At 46.0% G+C, this 14,346-nt stretch overlaps 3 protein-coding genes across 5 annotated transcripts in view; all 3 read left to right on the top strand.

Moving 5' to 3' along the window:
• Positions 1 to 3,066, top strand: part of pparab (peroxisome proliferator-activated receptor alpha b) — a 72,895-nt gene extending 69,829 nt beyond the window's left edge. For all 3 annotated transcript variants that reach the window (XM_055509568.1, XM_029153261.2, XM_029153262.3), the window contains one exon: positions 39 to 3,066. In XM_055509568.1, the coding sequence (XP_055365543.1) occupies positions 39 to 283 (245 nt within the window). In that variant the 3' untranslated portion in view covers positions 284 to 3,066. The remainder of the gene's footprint in view (positions 1 to 38) is intronic.
• A 375-nt stretch (positions 3,067 to 3,441) lies between these two features.
• yars2 (tyrosyl-tRNA synthetase 2, mitochondrial) lies at positions 3,442 to 6,018 on the top strand. Its single transcript, XM_029153246.3, has 5 exons — positions 3,442 to 4,253; positions 4,759 to 4,926; positions 5,004 to 5,159; positions 5,271 to 5,441; positions 5,671 to 6,018. The coding sequence occupies exons 1-5, from the start codon at positions 3,478 to 3,480 to the stop codon at positions 5,828 to 5,830; spliced, it is 1,431 nt and encodes a 476-aa protein (XP_029009079.1). The 5' UTR covers positions 3,442 to 3,477; the 3' UTR covers positions 5,831 to 6,018.
• A 149-nt stretch (positions 6,019 to 6,167) lies between these two features.
• cdkn1bb (cyclin-dependent kinase inhibitor 1Bb) lies at positions 6,168 to 10,998 on the top strand. The gene is made up of 3 exons (XM_029153267.2): positions 6,168 to 8,086; positions 8,237 to 8,357; positions 9,539 to 10,998. Exons 1-2 carry the CDS (start codon positions 7,660 to 7,662, stop codon positions 8,350 to 8,352), a joined length of 543 nt encoding a protein of 180 aa, XP_029009100.1. The 5' UTR covers positions 6,168 to 7,659; the 3' UTR covers positions 8,353 to 8,357; positions 9,539 to 10,998.
• The last annotated feature ends 3,348 nt before the right edge of the window (positions 10,999 to 14,346 follow it).

The raw sequence follows: 14,346 nt of genomic DNA, 5'->3' as shown, positions 1-14,346 counted from the left end.
TTAACTGGTCCTCACGGCGCTCCCTGTGCTCTGGACAGATCGGCCGGGCCTGGTGAACGTGGCGCACATCGAGCGGATGCAGGAGAGCATCGTGCGGGTCCTGCAGCTCCACCTGCTGGCCAACCACCCCGACGACGCCTTCCTCTTCCCCAAGCTGCTGCAGAAACTGGCCGACCTCCGGCAGCTGGTCACCGAGCACGCGCAGCTGGTGCAGGAGATCAAAAAGACGGAGGACACCTCGCTGCACCCGCTGCTGCAGGAGATCTACAAAGACATGTACTGAGGGTCGGGGGGGAATGACCGCGCAAAACCCAGCAGCCGAGGAGGAGCCACGTAGAGCACCCTGGAGCCACGGGGGCTGTGACCCAGTCCTATGCCGTATGCAAAGAGGCGATGGACGGCCGACCGAGCCGCTTTCTCTGACCAAACCATGGATAAAAACAATAAATGCTGATCTGAACTATTTGGTTATCCGTGTCATGAGCCCTAAGATGAGGAACGAGATGGAGCTGACGTTCACCACTCCAGCAGTATGCGTGAAAGCAAATTTTTTTTTTTTTTTTTTTTTTAATGGATGTCCAGCAAATAGCCATGTCCGGCACCCTGCGGCTCCCGTCATTCAGCTGACGCCGTGTAGGTAGAGACACTGTGGCGTCGCGAGGCTTCGTAATGTGATAATTTATTTGTACTGTGATTCTTCTAAGCCATAATTTTTGTTAATGACACTCGAAGCAATCAAATCATCTTTCTCCCCATCAAGGCGACGTCGAGGCCGAGAATGGATGATCGTCACTTGTACGCGAGCTGTATTTGCAGTAGTGCTACAAAACTGCAGTAACAAGACTTTTTAAGGAAAGACTGAAGTGATGACGGGCACATATTTACCGTGTACACGCACCTCAATGAGCTCCTTAAGCACAAACACGCCTGTGATGCAGAAGTGTGACCCAGTTTAATACTGGACCTCTGGTTGAATGTCTTTCTCATAAAACACACGCACAGATGTTTGGCACTCCATGCTGCGTCCTGGTATTTTATTCTGTGTCCTGCTATTCAAGGGCTAAGGCAAAGATGAACTGCATTACAGGGTTTGGTTAAATCAATTCACCGCTTCTTAGTGAGTGAAGCGCATATGTGACATCACATCCTCCCCATTAGTCTTATTGTGTCCGTCTGTTTTCCTCACGACACGTGCGGTTGATAGAGATTTGAGGGTCATTATTACAGGTGGTGGCAATTAAAGAGCATTTTCAGTTTTTTTATTTCGGTTAAAGGTGACAAACGCGGAAACTCGAGCAGATCTGCAGCTTCACTTCCTGGAACTCCTAAAAGTAAAGGCTGAGCGGACGCTGTCCTCACAGACGAGGCTCCGCTCCCGCGTTGTGTTGTACGTCGAACTTGCCACAAAGAAGATTTTCATTAAGGGAACATTTAAAAGGCGTTAGTGGAAAAATAGTGTTTAGTTTGAATAATGTAAAATGTAAACCAGAATCTCTTTATCCAAGGAAGAAGAACTTATAACTAGTGTAGTGGAGTGATCAGCGTCGACTGCTTGCCCTAACTTTGAATTCCAATAGGTATAAAGGTACTAATGACGTTCACCTTTAAATAGATATGTTACTTTAAATGCTTGAGTTTTACTGTCAATGTAGTACAAGTACGTGAGTACAAGTAAGTTGATCCTTTGTCGCTATGTAATTGCATTTTTAATCAAACTGAATCCTATTTTTATACTAAAGAATCTAAGTTTGACTAAATCACATTGAAATAGCACAGTTGTAAAGAGATGCACGGTATCATGGCAACCGGTAATCAATCCATCCACACATCTGGATCCCTCTGGGGGCATTCCCTGTGTGAACACTGCCTGCTTAATTCACTTTACTGCATTTGTTAAATGAAGCGTTTATGATTTGACCTGAGTCCAACAGCCGTGTTTATCAAGAAGCACTGATGGCAGGAAGCTGGTCCCTCTGTTTTTATACTCGACTCTCAGGTTGCACACAAGCAAACCAATAAATACTTATATGCAAAGAATTGCATCATCATTACCGGTAATTTTTCATAGATGCCTCTGCGTATTGCAATAAAAACCAACCTGTATTTATATTGTGGCATATCACCTGCTTTTACACTGTGCATGCAGTGATGTAAATGCAGTATATCTTGCTTGTCACGCTGTTTGTCTGCCTCCTCTCCTCACTCGCTGCTATATTGTACTAACTCACCAAACATTTCTTATGCCGTGAATAGATTACTGACCCTCCAGCTGCCTCTCTCCAATCTCCTCACAGAATGTCGGAAATCCTTTAGCGCAGATTGCTTTGGCCCCCTTGCATAGTCCTGGGGCCTCAGGGTCAACCACAAACAATGACACTCTGTGCCTTAGCGTGTGTCCATGCCATACAACACTAAACATGCAGAGAAACTCCACCTGTGCACCCTTTGTACACTGACGGTGTCATCGGGTCTGTTGGTGACGCAGACGCAACTAATGAACTAATTAGAATTGAGATTCAAAAATGCAATTGAAGCCTCAATTTACTGTACAGAAAAAAATTACAGATGTGTTGAAACACAGGTCCTTTAGAAGTGGATTCATTGTGCGCTTACTCCTCCGAGTCTACCTGCATCTCTTGTGTTGAATTGACAAGGGACTTTTAACTCATATCAGGGAAACCAAGTCTTCCTTAGTTGAACTAGCTCAGGACATAGAGGAACGGTCTAGCTTTTTCTCTTTAGAGTAAGTGTGTAGTACTCCGCCTTACAACCCACAAACCCCAATGATTCATATGACCATCAAGTCTTCACAGGGGCAGCAGGTGTAGAAATTAGATATTTGATGGGGTTTTTTGTTTGATTTTTTTATTCCTCCCTTTGTAAAATTCATGGAGTTTGTGTCTGTGGCTCTAGCGAAAGGACAATAGAACTATCTGGATGTGTTTGTATGTGTACTGTGGCTTGGTAGCAATACTGTAAGTGTTTGATGAATGTATATGTAGTCATTCAAACCATAAAACAAGTTGACATTGAACAGAGTTCAAAATAAAATGATTTTTAAATCCATTATGTTTTGATTGTTTATATTTTCATCATCAATGGGAATCATCCTATTTTCACTCCATCAATGCAGCATCTATATAAAAATCCTTCGGCTGTCGTCATTGTTGTTGATACAATGTCGCCATCTACTGGTCAACAGCCAAACATGCAACTACAGAGTGTTGTGTATGTGTCATATGGTTCAAAGTGCTACCACAGTATGTATATTACGGGAGTGTGGGGCCAAAACAGTGGAACCTCTTAATATAACGAACCGCAGCACGTAGTAAATAACACTACACTAAACATAACACTATGGAATTTGTTTCGTTCTTACGGTTTCAACCTGATGAGCGGTTGTTCCCGGAGGCTCCGCTAGAGGGCGCGCCGCCGACACCAACCAGCCGGCGTCTTCCTGCCCCTGTCACATCCAACATGGCTGCCTCCATGGTGACGGCCTGTGGCCGTGTATGCCGCCGGGGATCCTACGTCCTGGCTAACTGCTCGGCGGTCAGATCCAAGCGCCACTGCTCTTCGACCGCGCGCACCGGGCTGCTCCTCGCGATGCACAAACGGGGCATTTTAAAGGACGCCTTCCCAGAAAGCGCGGCGCAGGACCAGCTGCCGCGGCTGCTGCAGTCCGGCGCGCAGACGGTCTACTGCGGCTTCGACCCCACAGCCGACAGCCTCCACGTGGGCAACCTGCTCGCCCTCATCGGCCTGTTGCACTTCCGCGGCGCCGGGCACCACGTCCTCGCCGTCCTCGGAGGCGCCACCGCGCAAATAGGCGACCCGAGCGGCAAAGCGAGCGAGAGGGAGCGGCTGTCCGCGGACGCCGTGGAGGCGAACACGCGCGGCATCCGGGAGAGCATCCAGAGGGTTTTCGCCAACTACGAGCTCTACTTCCACGACAGCTCCAGGCACCTGGGCACCGCGACTGTGGTGAACAACCTGAGCTGGTACAAGCGCTGGGACGTGGTGGGGTTCCTGTCCGAGGCCGGCAGGTTCTTCCGCATGGGGACCATGCTCAGCCGCCACAGCGTGCAGTCCAGGCTGAAGAGCGCCGACGGCATGAGCCTGACGGAGTTCACCTACCAGGTGTTTCAGGCTTACGACTTCTACCACCTGAACCAAGTATACGGCTGCAAGATCCAGCTCGGAGGCAGCGACCAGCTGGGCAACCTGATGTCCGGGCACGACTACGTCCACAAGCGAGTCTCTTTAATATACATTATATCCTTTAAACAGAGACGGGGCAAAACTCATTATGTGCGCAAATCTATCTAGACTGTGTTAACATGTGGTTCCATTTAATACTTTTTAATAAATGGTCTCATTTTCCTGTGGAAAGAGGTACAATCAATGAATTCATACAAATGTATATCTAACGACTCATTTAGATGCTTGTAGCTTAATTATAACCTATAATCTTTCATCTTTTAAAGTCATATAATGGCCGATAAGTCACCTTTCCATCTTACCTACTGAAGACACATCCAGAGTGTGACTGCTCACTGTGCAGTAAATGTGTATGTGTAAATGCAGTAAAACCGAAATGAAATGTTTTCCTATTGTACAAACTAGGTGCAACTGTCACACAAAGCTTTCAACATTCACATTGAATTCGGCTTTTAATTGCTTCTCTAACCTCAGTATGTTGCACAGGCCTGTCCTTGGCGTTCACAGTTGACACTTGTGGTGCTCGCGTCTTTCCAGGGTGTGTGGAGAGGAGGTGTACGGCCTGACCACCCCCCTGGTGACCAGCTCTGTTGGGGACAAGCTGGGGAAGACGGCGGGCAACGCAGTGTGGCTCAACAGAGACAAAACGTCTCCCTTCGAACTCTACCAGTTCTTCCTCCGGCAGCCTGATGCCAGTGTGGAAGGGTGAGCACGCGCAAACTGGAGGAGAAATGGATGCTCGTAGGTCCATCTGCTGATTCTCCGTGTGCTGTGCGGTCCAGGTATCTGAAGCTGTTCACGTTCCTGCCTCTCGCCGAGGTGGAGCGGCTCATGGAACAGCAGAGGCAGGATCCGGGGAAACGCCTCGCGCACAAACGACTGGCCGCAGAGGTGACGAAGCTTGTGCACGGGAAGGAGGGCCTGGAGAGCGCCAAGAGGTCGGAACAGGCGGCGTGTGTGTTTGTCTGTGGCGTTAAAGACGGCCCATGGGGAATCCCTGCTGGCGGGTTCAAGTTCAGACAATAAACCCAACGTTGATGTTATTACAGATGTACCAACGCACTGTACCACAGTAGCGTGCAGGCCTTGGAGGAAATGAGTGATGAGGAGCTTCAGGAGCTCTTCAGGGAGGCTCCCTTCCATGAGCTGCTGTTGGAGCCAGGTACCACGGTGATAGATGCCTGTCGCAGGGTCAAGGCCATACCAGAGGGACCCAGAGGGTAGGTACAGCGGCCAGGCCCCCCTTCAGTCCAGTAACACTCAATATAGGTTTACTTACTTTAACAACTGCTATTAATTTATTTCACAATGCTCAACAGCCAAAAGAGGATATATTACCTTAAATAAAAATGGACTAAGAGCAGATGTCTGCATTCTTTACAGGTTCAACTCTAATACATTTTACTAGAAGAGCCAGCTTTGATTCACAGCGTAATTGCTTGTGTGCAGGTATCAAATGGTTTCAGACGGAGGTGTGTGGATCAACCAAACGCGCACGGACAAACCAGAGCAGGTGCTGGTCCCTAAGCTTCACATCCTGTCTAATGGACTTACATTGCTCAGAGTGGGCAAGCGGAACTTCTACATCATCAAGTGGCTCAGCCTCTGAGAGGCACCAGGGTTCCGTTATGGACTGACTCAGAAGGTAGGCCACTGCACATCAGCAGGCATTAAAGAGGGGCTGAGGACCTTCACTGGCCTTTGGTAGAGCCAAGGCCCTACTTACTGTATAAATATGTATATATGCAGATGTGACATTTATCTAAAGCTGAGCTATTAAAAAGCGTTTCATATGAAGGTCGTTTCCTGTTGACTTTGTATTGCTACAGAAATGCTACAACATGAACGCTAGGGGTCAGCAAAGCCCCAGATATATTATTGACACTGAGTGTAGGTGCGCCACATAGCAAAAGCCTGATGTGACCCCCAAGTTAAATGATTACTCATATACACTCGTGTGTGTATATGGAGGGAATATTATTACTAAGTTAGAATTTTGTGTTAATCAACCTAAATGAGAGACTTTTTCCATAGTCTGCATTTCTTCCTTTAAAACTGGATTTATGTACTTGTGGATGCTTTTCCTTCTCTGGGTCAATAGAGATGAGGTCAGGATCTTGTGGATGCTGATCTTGACTCAATCCACTCCGCTCCATATAACTTTTTTTTCCAAACACTATGTTTTAAAGAAATACCAGTTTTCAGTTTTCAAATTGTCAGTCTATTATTGATTTATTTATGATTAGCAGCAGCTTATTGGTTTCTCAGTTGTTTCTTAACTTTTCGACGCCTTTGGATTTTTTCTGTAATATTTGACCTTTAAGTTTGAACCTCATAGTAAAAACTATTTTCAAGTGTCATCACTTTTAAGGTGGAATGTTTAGAGAAACTCGCTTTTAGGTTGTTTTAACATGTAACAAAGTTAAAAGTTTAACGTAGAGTGTTTGGTAGCTGCGTGATAGATAAATATATAGAGGTGTGTGACAAATAGACTTGTTAAAACAATCTACCAAGACGAGTTTATGTAAAGGTGTGTGTTTGGCTCAGTGTAGTGGAGTCATTTAAATTTACTTTAAATTGTTGACCTTCCATCTTGTCTAAATTTCTTGTGCATGTTGCATGTATGTATTTATTTATATGAATGTTTTATGCAATTGTTTATTTCTACATTCATTTACACTCATTAATGAATCTTTCTTAATTTTTTTTAATTTAATTTGCCTCCCATACTGTTGAGTGAGTGTTCATGATTAGTTTCCCAATTAGTACGTGCGTTAATAAAAAAATATAATATAATATAACACTAACGTCTCGTAGGGGAAGGGAAAAATATGTATAAATATGTGTGTGTATATATACAGAATTTGACGTGTTTTGGGGCTTTTTAGGACATACTAACATTTTTTCTATTAAAAAACGTTTTTGTTGCAAGTCTTAAGTTTGAAGACAAGCTTTGTGGCTCTTGCAGCCTGTTGCAACTCGACGCTCCACCTTAAAGAAAAGTGGGCGGGCCTAAGCGCCGTGGCCAATGAACGGTCTTCTTCGTATTTAAATACCTCTGCGTGTCAATCATCCACCCCCCTCCCCCCGGTCGAGCTCCCCTCTCAATCCCAACTACATCTCTCAATCGCCATATTGGGTCTGAGAAGGTTTGTCTGCAGTTCCTCTCGCTGCGGGACGAAGGTGACGGAGCGGCTCCGGTTCCTGTGCACCGTGTTTTGATGCCCCGCGCAGACGACGCCGTGGACATTACCGTCTCGCGCTCGTCGTCTGCATGGCCTAAGCCGTTTCACGCCTGTTTCTGGATCTTGCTCGGCGACGAGGAGAAACACCCGCTGCTGCCGAGCGTCGCTGTTTTTCCTCTTCTCGTGAAAACTGGACGCGCGCGGCTGTTTGAAGAAAAAAAAAAACACCTAGTGTTCATTTTCGAGGAGGAAAATGTCAGATGTTCGACTTTCAAACGGGAGCCCGACGTTGGAGCGGACGGACACCCGGGTGTCTGAGCACCCGAAGCCGTCCGCCTGCAGGAACCTCTTCGGTTCCGTGGACCACGAAGAGTTAAAGAGGGATTTAAAGGGACACTTGCGGGAGATGGAAGAGGCTGCGTCCGCCAAGTGGGGCTTCGACTTCGCCAATCACACGCCGCTCGCCAACGGCAGACTCAAGTGGGAGTCGGTGGACAGCAGAGACGTCCCGGCTTTCTACAGCAGGCAGCCGTGGCAGAAGGGCGTCTGCCCCGCCGGGAATAACAATGTGGATCTAAACGGGAACCATAGCTGTGTTGTGGTGGCTCCCGAAGACAGCGACGCGCAGATGGAGCGCACGGAGCAGTGCGTCGGGCTGCGGAAAAGACCTGCGCGTCACGGTACGAGCTCCGCGGCGTCTCCGTGTAACGGGAGCCACGCTTCAGTTCACGCGTCGATCCCCAAGTTTAGTGGATGATCATCCACCACGCTCGACAGCCGTCTGTAATTTGTATTTATTTGCAGTATTTTTTTTTTTTTTGCTTTTGCAGACCCCTCGGCTCAGAATAAGAGGTCACACACCAGTTCAGAGGAGCTTAGTTGTCCGAGTCTGAGCCGCCCCGCAGAACACACACCCCGAAAGAGCAGCCCCAGGACGCAGACGTGAGGACGGTAAGACTCCGCTCCGGCCCCAATGCAGCACGTTACCGTGGTTGAAAGCCGCGTCAGGAGGGAACAAATAGACCGCGAGCCAGACTTTAGGAATATTTATTATATTTATTTGTATTTTGTGGATTATTTCACTGTCGTGCCCCCGACTTTAATCCATTTGCGCTGCTTTGGAAAAATAAATTCATAAAAACAATGAGTTCTAATCAAGTCTGCAGCCACGAGAAACAAGACTTTGTTTTTGTCAGTGCGCGTCACACGTCAAGTCACTCGGGCCCCGCAGATTCCGAAATATTAGTGCAAAACTGAGAAAAGATGTGGTAGATTTCGCCAACGCTCCCAAGTTCTATTTTGACACCGTGTCGCGTGTCGACGCGGCTGCGGGGCGAGTTTGCAGTGGAAGCTGCGGGGCCGCTTGCGTTCTGTTCTGTTCTGTTCTACTACGCGCTCGGTGCCACGGGGCGCCCGAGTTTCCGTCTGAACTGTAAACAACGAGCGCTCAACAACAGTGTAGTAGTAACACGTCAGCAGCCACTGCCTTCACGCTCGCAGCGGAGCTGGGACGGAAAGGGGCTGGTCTGCGTGCGAGGGAGCGGTACGGCCCGCGCACGCGCACACACACACACACACAAACATCTGTCTCTGCCGGCGGAGACCGTGCGGTGCGCGCGGCGGAGGGGGACCTGTGCGTGAAACCCGCATTGTGTGGCGGGATGCGAGCTGCACCAGCACCAGCGCACACATTTTGTTTAGCAATATTATTAAAAGTTCTGGTCAAATGGAGAAGTTCAGGAGGACGCAGCATTATCTTAAAATCTAATTTTAGAGTTCCCCCGCTCGCTTGTCGTTTAATATTCAACACGTCGCAAGCGCTGTTGTAAAATCACACCCCCTGTAATATTCAGCTCAGCAGCACGCAAACCATTCCCGCATCACTACAGTGACTATCGGTCGGGAAACAATAGCACTAACTGCACAGCTGGCAGCCTGCTCGTGTTCCGCCGTGGGGTGTTTTTTTTTTTTTTTGGACGTAGTCGTGTTTTGTGAATCCCTTTTGATCTTTTGTCAGAAGTGTTGCAGGACCAGAGTGAAGCTTTGTTCAAACGTTTCCTGCATCTTGTTTTATTTTTGCTTGATGCACCGTCTATAATTTCCCATTCTCTCGTTTCTCTTTTCTCCCACAGACACGAAAACATATTTCCTCCTTTTATGTGGGAAAATTCAGTGTTGGCTGATTTATTTTATATTTTTTTCCTTTCTTTTTTGGGAAGAGGAACTACACAGCATCAGAAACATATCATCTCTCCTGAAGACGGGGGAGGACGCTGTTGAAGCACTGACTAGAAACACTAAAGTTGTGGCACTCAATTAAAAGTTACTGCCTCTAAAAAAGCAGTTGATGTAGCAGTGTGCAATTAGGTTTGATTTCCTTTTTTGCTCCTTTTTACTACCTGTGTGTAAATAAATAAATAAATATATATTATTTCTTTCTATATGTAGCACATAAGAAACATTATGATTTGAAAACAAATCCTTTATGTAAAAAGTGTGAATTTTGATTTGACTTGAAGAATTGCAGTGTAGTTTGATACATGTTTCCAAAATGCTGTTTTTGTTTTTTTTTAGTAATTATTTTTATTCTATTTTCTCCATGGCAGCAAGACTTTGACACAGTCCCTAATTGCTACATTTAAAACACAATCATGGTTTCTTACAGTTTCTTAACAGTGGATCTTCACATCGTCACCTTCCTATATATTTTTTATTTTTTCGCCCTCATCTGGTTCTTTCAGTGTCACTAAGTGCAGGCTCTCTTCTAATAATCACACAGGAATATGTCCTCTTTAAATTGCCCAATATTTATTCAGAGAAAGTATATTTGGTATTTGTGAAATCCTGGATTTTTTTTTTTTTAACTTAAGTTCTCCTGCACACCTCAGACACATTGTAACGTGTTTGATTTCCTCTGGAGTAGTGAGGTACTCGTATTGAAGGACAAAGACCACACAAACTACACAGGTTGTGTAATACACAAAGTTGTGCTCTCCTTGACTGTATTCTTGTTGTTTCATCAGCCTTGTTGCTCTGCAGTGGGTGTTTTCAAAAGGGTTGAATGTCCTACAATACCAAATACATGGTTGCTTCAGTTGCTTCAGCCAGAACTGCCTGAGCTTCTTTAGTTGACTTCACATTGTGTTACATTGTGATTACTTAAATTTCCATTTATGTTTGTACATTTTCTTCATCGTTGTTGTTGGCCTGCTGAGGATGCTTCCCTCTTTTTGCCTTATGTACACCTACATGGAGGTCTCAGAAATACAGTCACCATGCCTGTGTATTTGTGTAAATCTTTGCAGATGTACCTATGTACATAATTTTTTAAAAAAACACTGAGAAATTATACTAACTTATTTATGTTGAGCTTTTTTATGTAGAATAAAAAATGGGTTTTGATTATGGTTATCCAAAGTGGCATTTACTTTATTATAATTGTCTTATTTTGTAAGAGCATATTTTTGGTAGTTTATTTTTTTTCTTATCAATAAGGTTGCAAACTGAGCCTGATAAAAATATTTGATGTGCATTTTGTAATGTGTGGTTATAAAATGTGTTGCAATCAATTAAAAGAGATAATTAAATCTGACCTGAGGGCGGTTGTTTGTGCGTTTCCTGGTTAATCTACACAAAGTACACACGCAAACACTTAAAAGTATCATTCAAACCACACTTTGTTTACGTCATCGGTATAAATGGAGCATCCTGCTGAAGCTGTTTTTGAGTGGGCTAATGATTGACACACAGGTTATCCAATAAAAATCAGAGCTGAGAAAACAGACCACTCGTTGCAGCCAGTAGTATTCCGCAACTTTTGGGAAGTTCAAATACAGTTGCTCTCAGCTCAGAACAAGCTGAAATGATTTTTTTTTTTACCTGACTTTTTTTACCGGTGTGCCTAGCCTCTGTGTGTGTGTGTATTGTGTTTGAACAGCTAGTGTGTAAATAATAATTTTAACCGAAAGAAATGTGATGTATTAATTTTTTAGTATTTAACACAATTGGGGAGGAGTGTAAAATATGTTACTGGCAAAAATATACTCAAGTGTGTTTTGGTACCTTTTTATCTATAATTGAGAACTCAGGACAATATGTTTTAGCAGCATACATTTCAAATACATTTATTTAAATATTTTTTTAAATTTGTAATTACACGTCTTAATATAATACAATAAGGTATTTTTCAATTCACAAAGCCATTTTATGATTTATGCCATAAGCAGATTCCAGACTTGTGCCTGTAGGCGCTCGCTTACCTCTGGTAACTTTAACTAACGCGTGTCATAAAACGAAGTTATTGCTTTTAACGCTGAGCATCTCCCTGTGTCACTGAATCCTCCTGGCGCCACCAACACAGGAAGAACCCTGCAGCAGCTTTATAAAGCTGGGAGTGTGTGTGTGTGTGTGTGTGTGTGTGTGTGTGTAGGGGGGAGGGGAAACAGGGTCCGGTCCTGAAGTGTGCAGGTGGGTAACCTCAGCTGAGCCATCCACCCCTACTCCGAGCCTGAGTCATTGTCCCAGTGTGTGGGCCTTTGTGTGGACGGCCATTGTGAAGGGCCGATGCTGGCCACTGTTGTGTCTGGGGCTTCTCTGCTCACACAAAGGGTCTGTCTACGAGCCTCCACCCTGCCTAAACAGACAGACAGACTGACTGACTGACAGACAGACAGACAGACAGACAGACAGACAGACAGACTGACTGACTGACTGACTGACTGACTGACTGACTGACCGACTGACTGACTTGATGTCTGTTTATTGGACAGACTGATTGGATGTGTGTGTTTCAGTCTGTAGTGCAACATTGTGCATTAGCGCCAGAGCTTTGAAATGGAAGCTTTTAAAAGCAACATGCAATTCTTTCATTTGCAACTCTTTTCCACCTACTGAGCACATGCACGGTACAAAAAGTGAGGTCATAAACCTTTTTACTCACTTGTGCCACGTGACCTGATGCTGGAATGAATACACAGTGTGCTAAATGTTATGTTCTTCATAAAAGTGAGACTTGATTTCTGCATCATAAATGTATGTCATAGTATAGTATGTGGTCATGATATAGTGTGCATGTAGTATAGTATGAGCTATGAACTAAGCAAAAAAAGACTAAGATAAAGTAGAGTTTACAAAATGATGCACGTCAATATGTAGTAAAACTAGTTCAGTCTTGACGCCAAAAGTGGGATTCAAACCTCAGATTCTAAATACAAAACTCAACACTACAACCATCGAACTACAGGTAGGATTTAAACCCCCAATTCCTCAACTCAACGTACTTACTCAACTCTTTAACCATTGAGCCACAGGAGCAGACATGTACAGTATTTGCAATAGTGGTTTTATTGCAGATAATTGATGATTATCCAGAACGTCGCTGATAAGACCACAGCGATTAGTCACGGTGCAGCACTACTGCTCCTTGCATAAGAAACACCTGGACGGCCACAGTACATCAGGAATGTCCCCGGTTGCATTCGCGTAACACTCCGACGTCACAGGCACCCAAAGAAAACCGCCCAGAACTCGAGGAATTTCCAGTAAGGAGTCAGAGTCAGAGATGCGGTTGGCATCGTCGGCTTGTTCCTCTCTGCGACATCACGCGTGTGCCAAGAATTCACACTTCCTTGCTATATCAACAGAAGCAGGTTATCTTTTCCTGTTAACCGCCCCAGCACTTAATATAAAGCCACAAGTTCCTCCCTATGTTTCCTGCCCAGGCCACAACTCGCGTCATCAAGCCATTCCCCTGGCACCTGAGGCTCTGAGAGAGGGGAAGGCGAGTGCCCACAAACAAACACCTAACATCGCTCTTTCTGTCTCTTTCTGTTTCCTTCCTTCCCCGGCGTGCATCGCACCGGCTGCGAACAGGCCGCGCTGCAGCTGAGTCACTGTCGTCGTCCGTGCGCTTCACGCAGCGTTTGTTTTAGCACGTCTGGAACGCTCCAGCTGGGCGGAGCTGCACTCAGAACCACAGTCAGGCTGTATCAATACTGTAGGGGGGAGAAGTACTACATCGGCACAGGTACCGGTTCCAGTGCAGCGCTGCAGCGTGTGATGTGGGGAGCGTGTGTGTGTGTGGGGGGGGGGTGCAGAGCATCGAATGACACGTGCAGATGTGCATCCTCGGTGAGTGAGAGAGAGAGAGAGAGGGAGGGAGGCCTGGCGGTGGCGCTCATTAGAGCGGCGCACCTGCAGCCTATCAAAGAGCCTTTATCTGCCTTTATCAAGGCAAATCTGCTCAAGCACGCAGCGCGAGAGGTGAAAACAAGCCGGCTGTGCTGCAGGCCCGCTCGGGCTCGTTCTCCCTTTATCTACATCTCTCTCTCCCGACCGGCCCACGGTACCTGGCCCAGTAATCCTGACAGGAATGTTCAAGGATGCGTGGAGATGCGTTTGGCTGAGAATTAGAGGTTTCAGCTGAAACATCTGTGCAGAGCAGATCAAGAGTTTCTGGCAGGCGCACGTGTTTCACAAGTCAAAATTAGGGCACTCCCAGCTTTTATAAGTATATTACATATACTGTATTAACATGTGCATCATTTGCACACGTTAATTCCAGTCAGTCGAATGATATCTTACAACACTGATTGCACACCATCGACCTCCCATTCCCAAACCCATGACACGGGAACACTCCGCGAGTGGAAAACTGTCCTCAGCGTTGCTCTGGATCGCTCCCAGAAACGCATCGGCTTTCCGTTTTTCACCAGCAATAAAGCGTCCCACATGTCACACGAACACAGGCAGACTGCTCCGTCCGGCTTCTGCTGCCCTCATCAGGAGGCTCGTGGGGCCTCCGGCTGAGCAGAGCCTCAGTTTTCTGGTGTTGAAAAGATTTCTGCCATAAGAATGAGCGAACATGTTCTCCAACACGCGGCCTGATGAGAACAGCAGACTTTTCCCCGTATGAAACCCACCAGACGTGGACGTGGGCCAG

Source organism: Betta splendens, chromosome 6, assembly GCF_900634795.4.
Source record: "Betta splendens chromosome 6, fBetSpl5.4, whole genome shotgun sequence".
NCBI lineage: Eukaryota > Metazoa > Chordata > Actinopteri > Anabantiformes > Osphronemidae > Betta > Betta splendens.
This window is presented reverse-complemented; position numbering and strand designations above follow the sequence as displayed.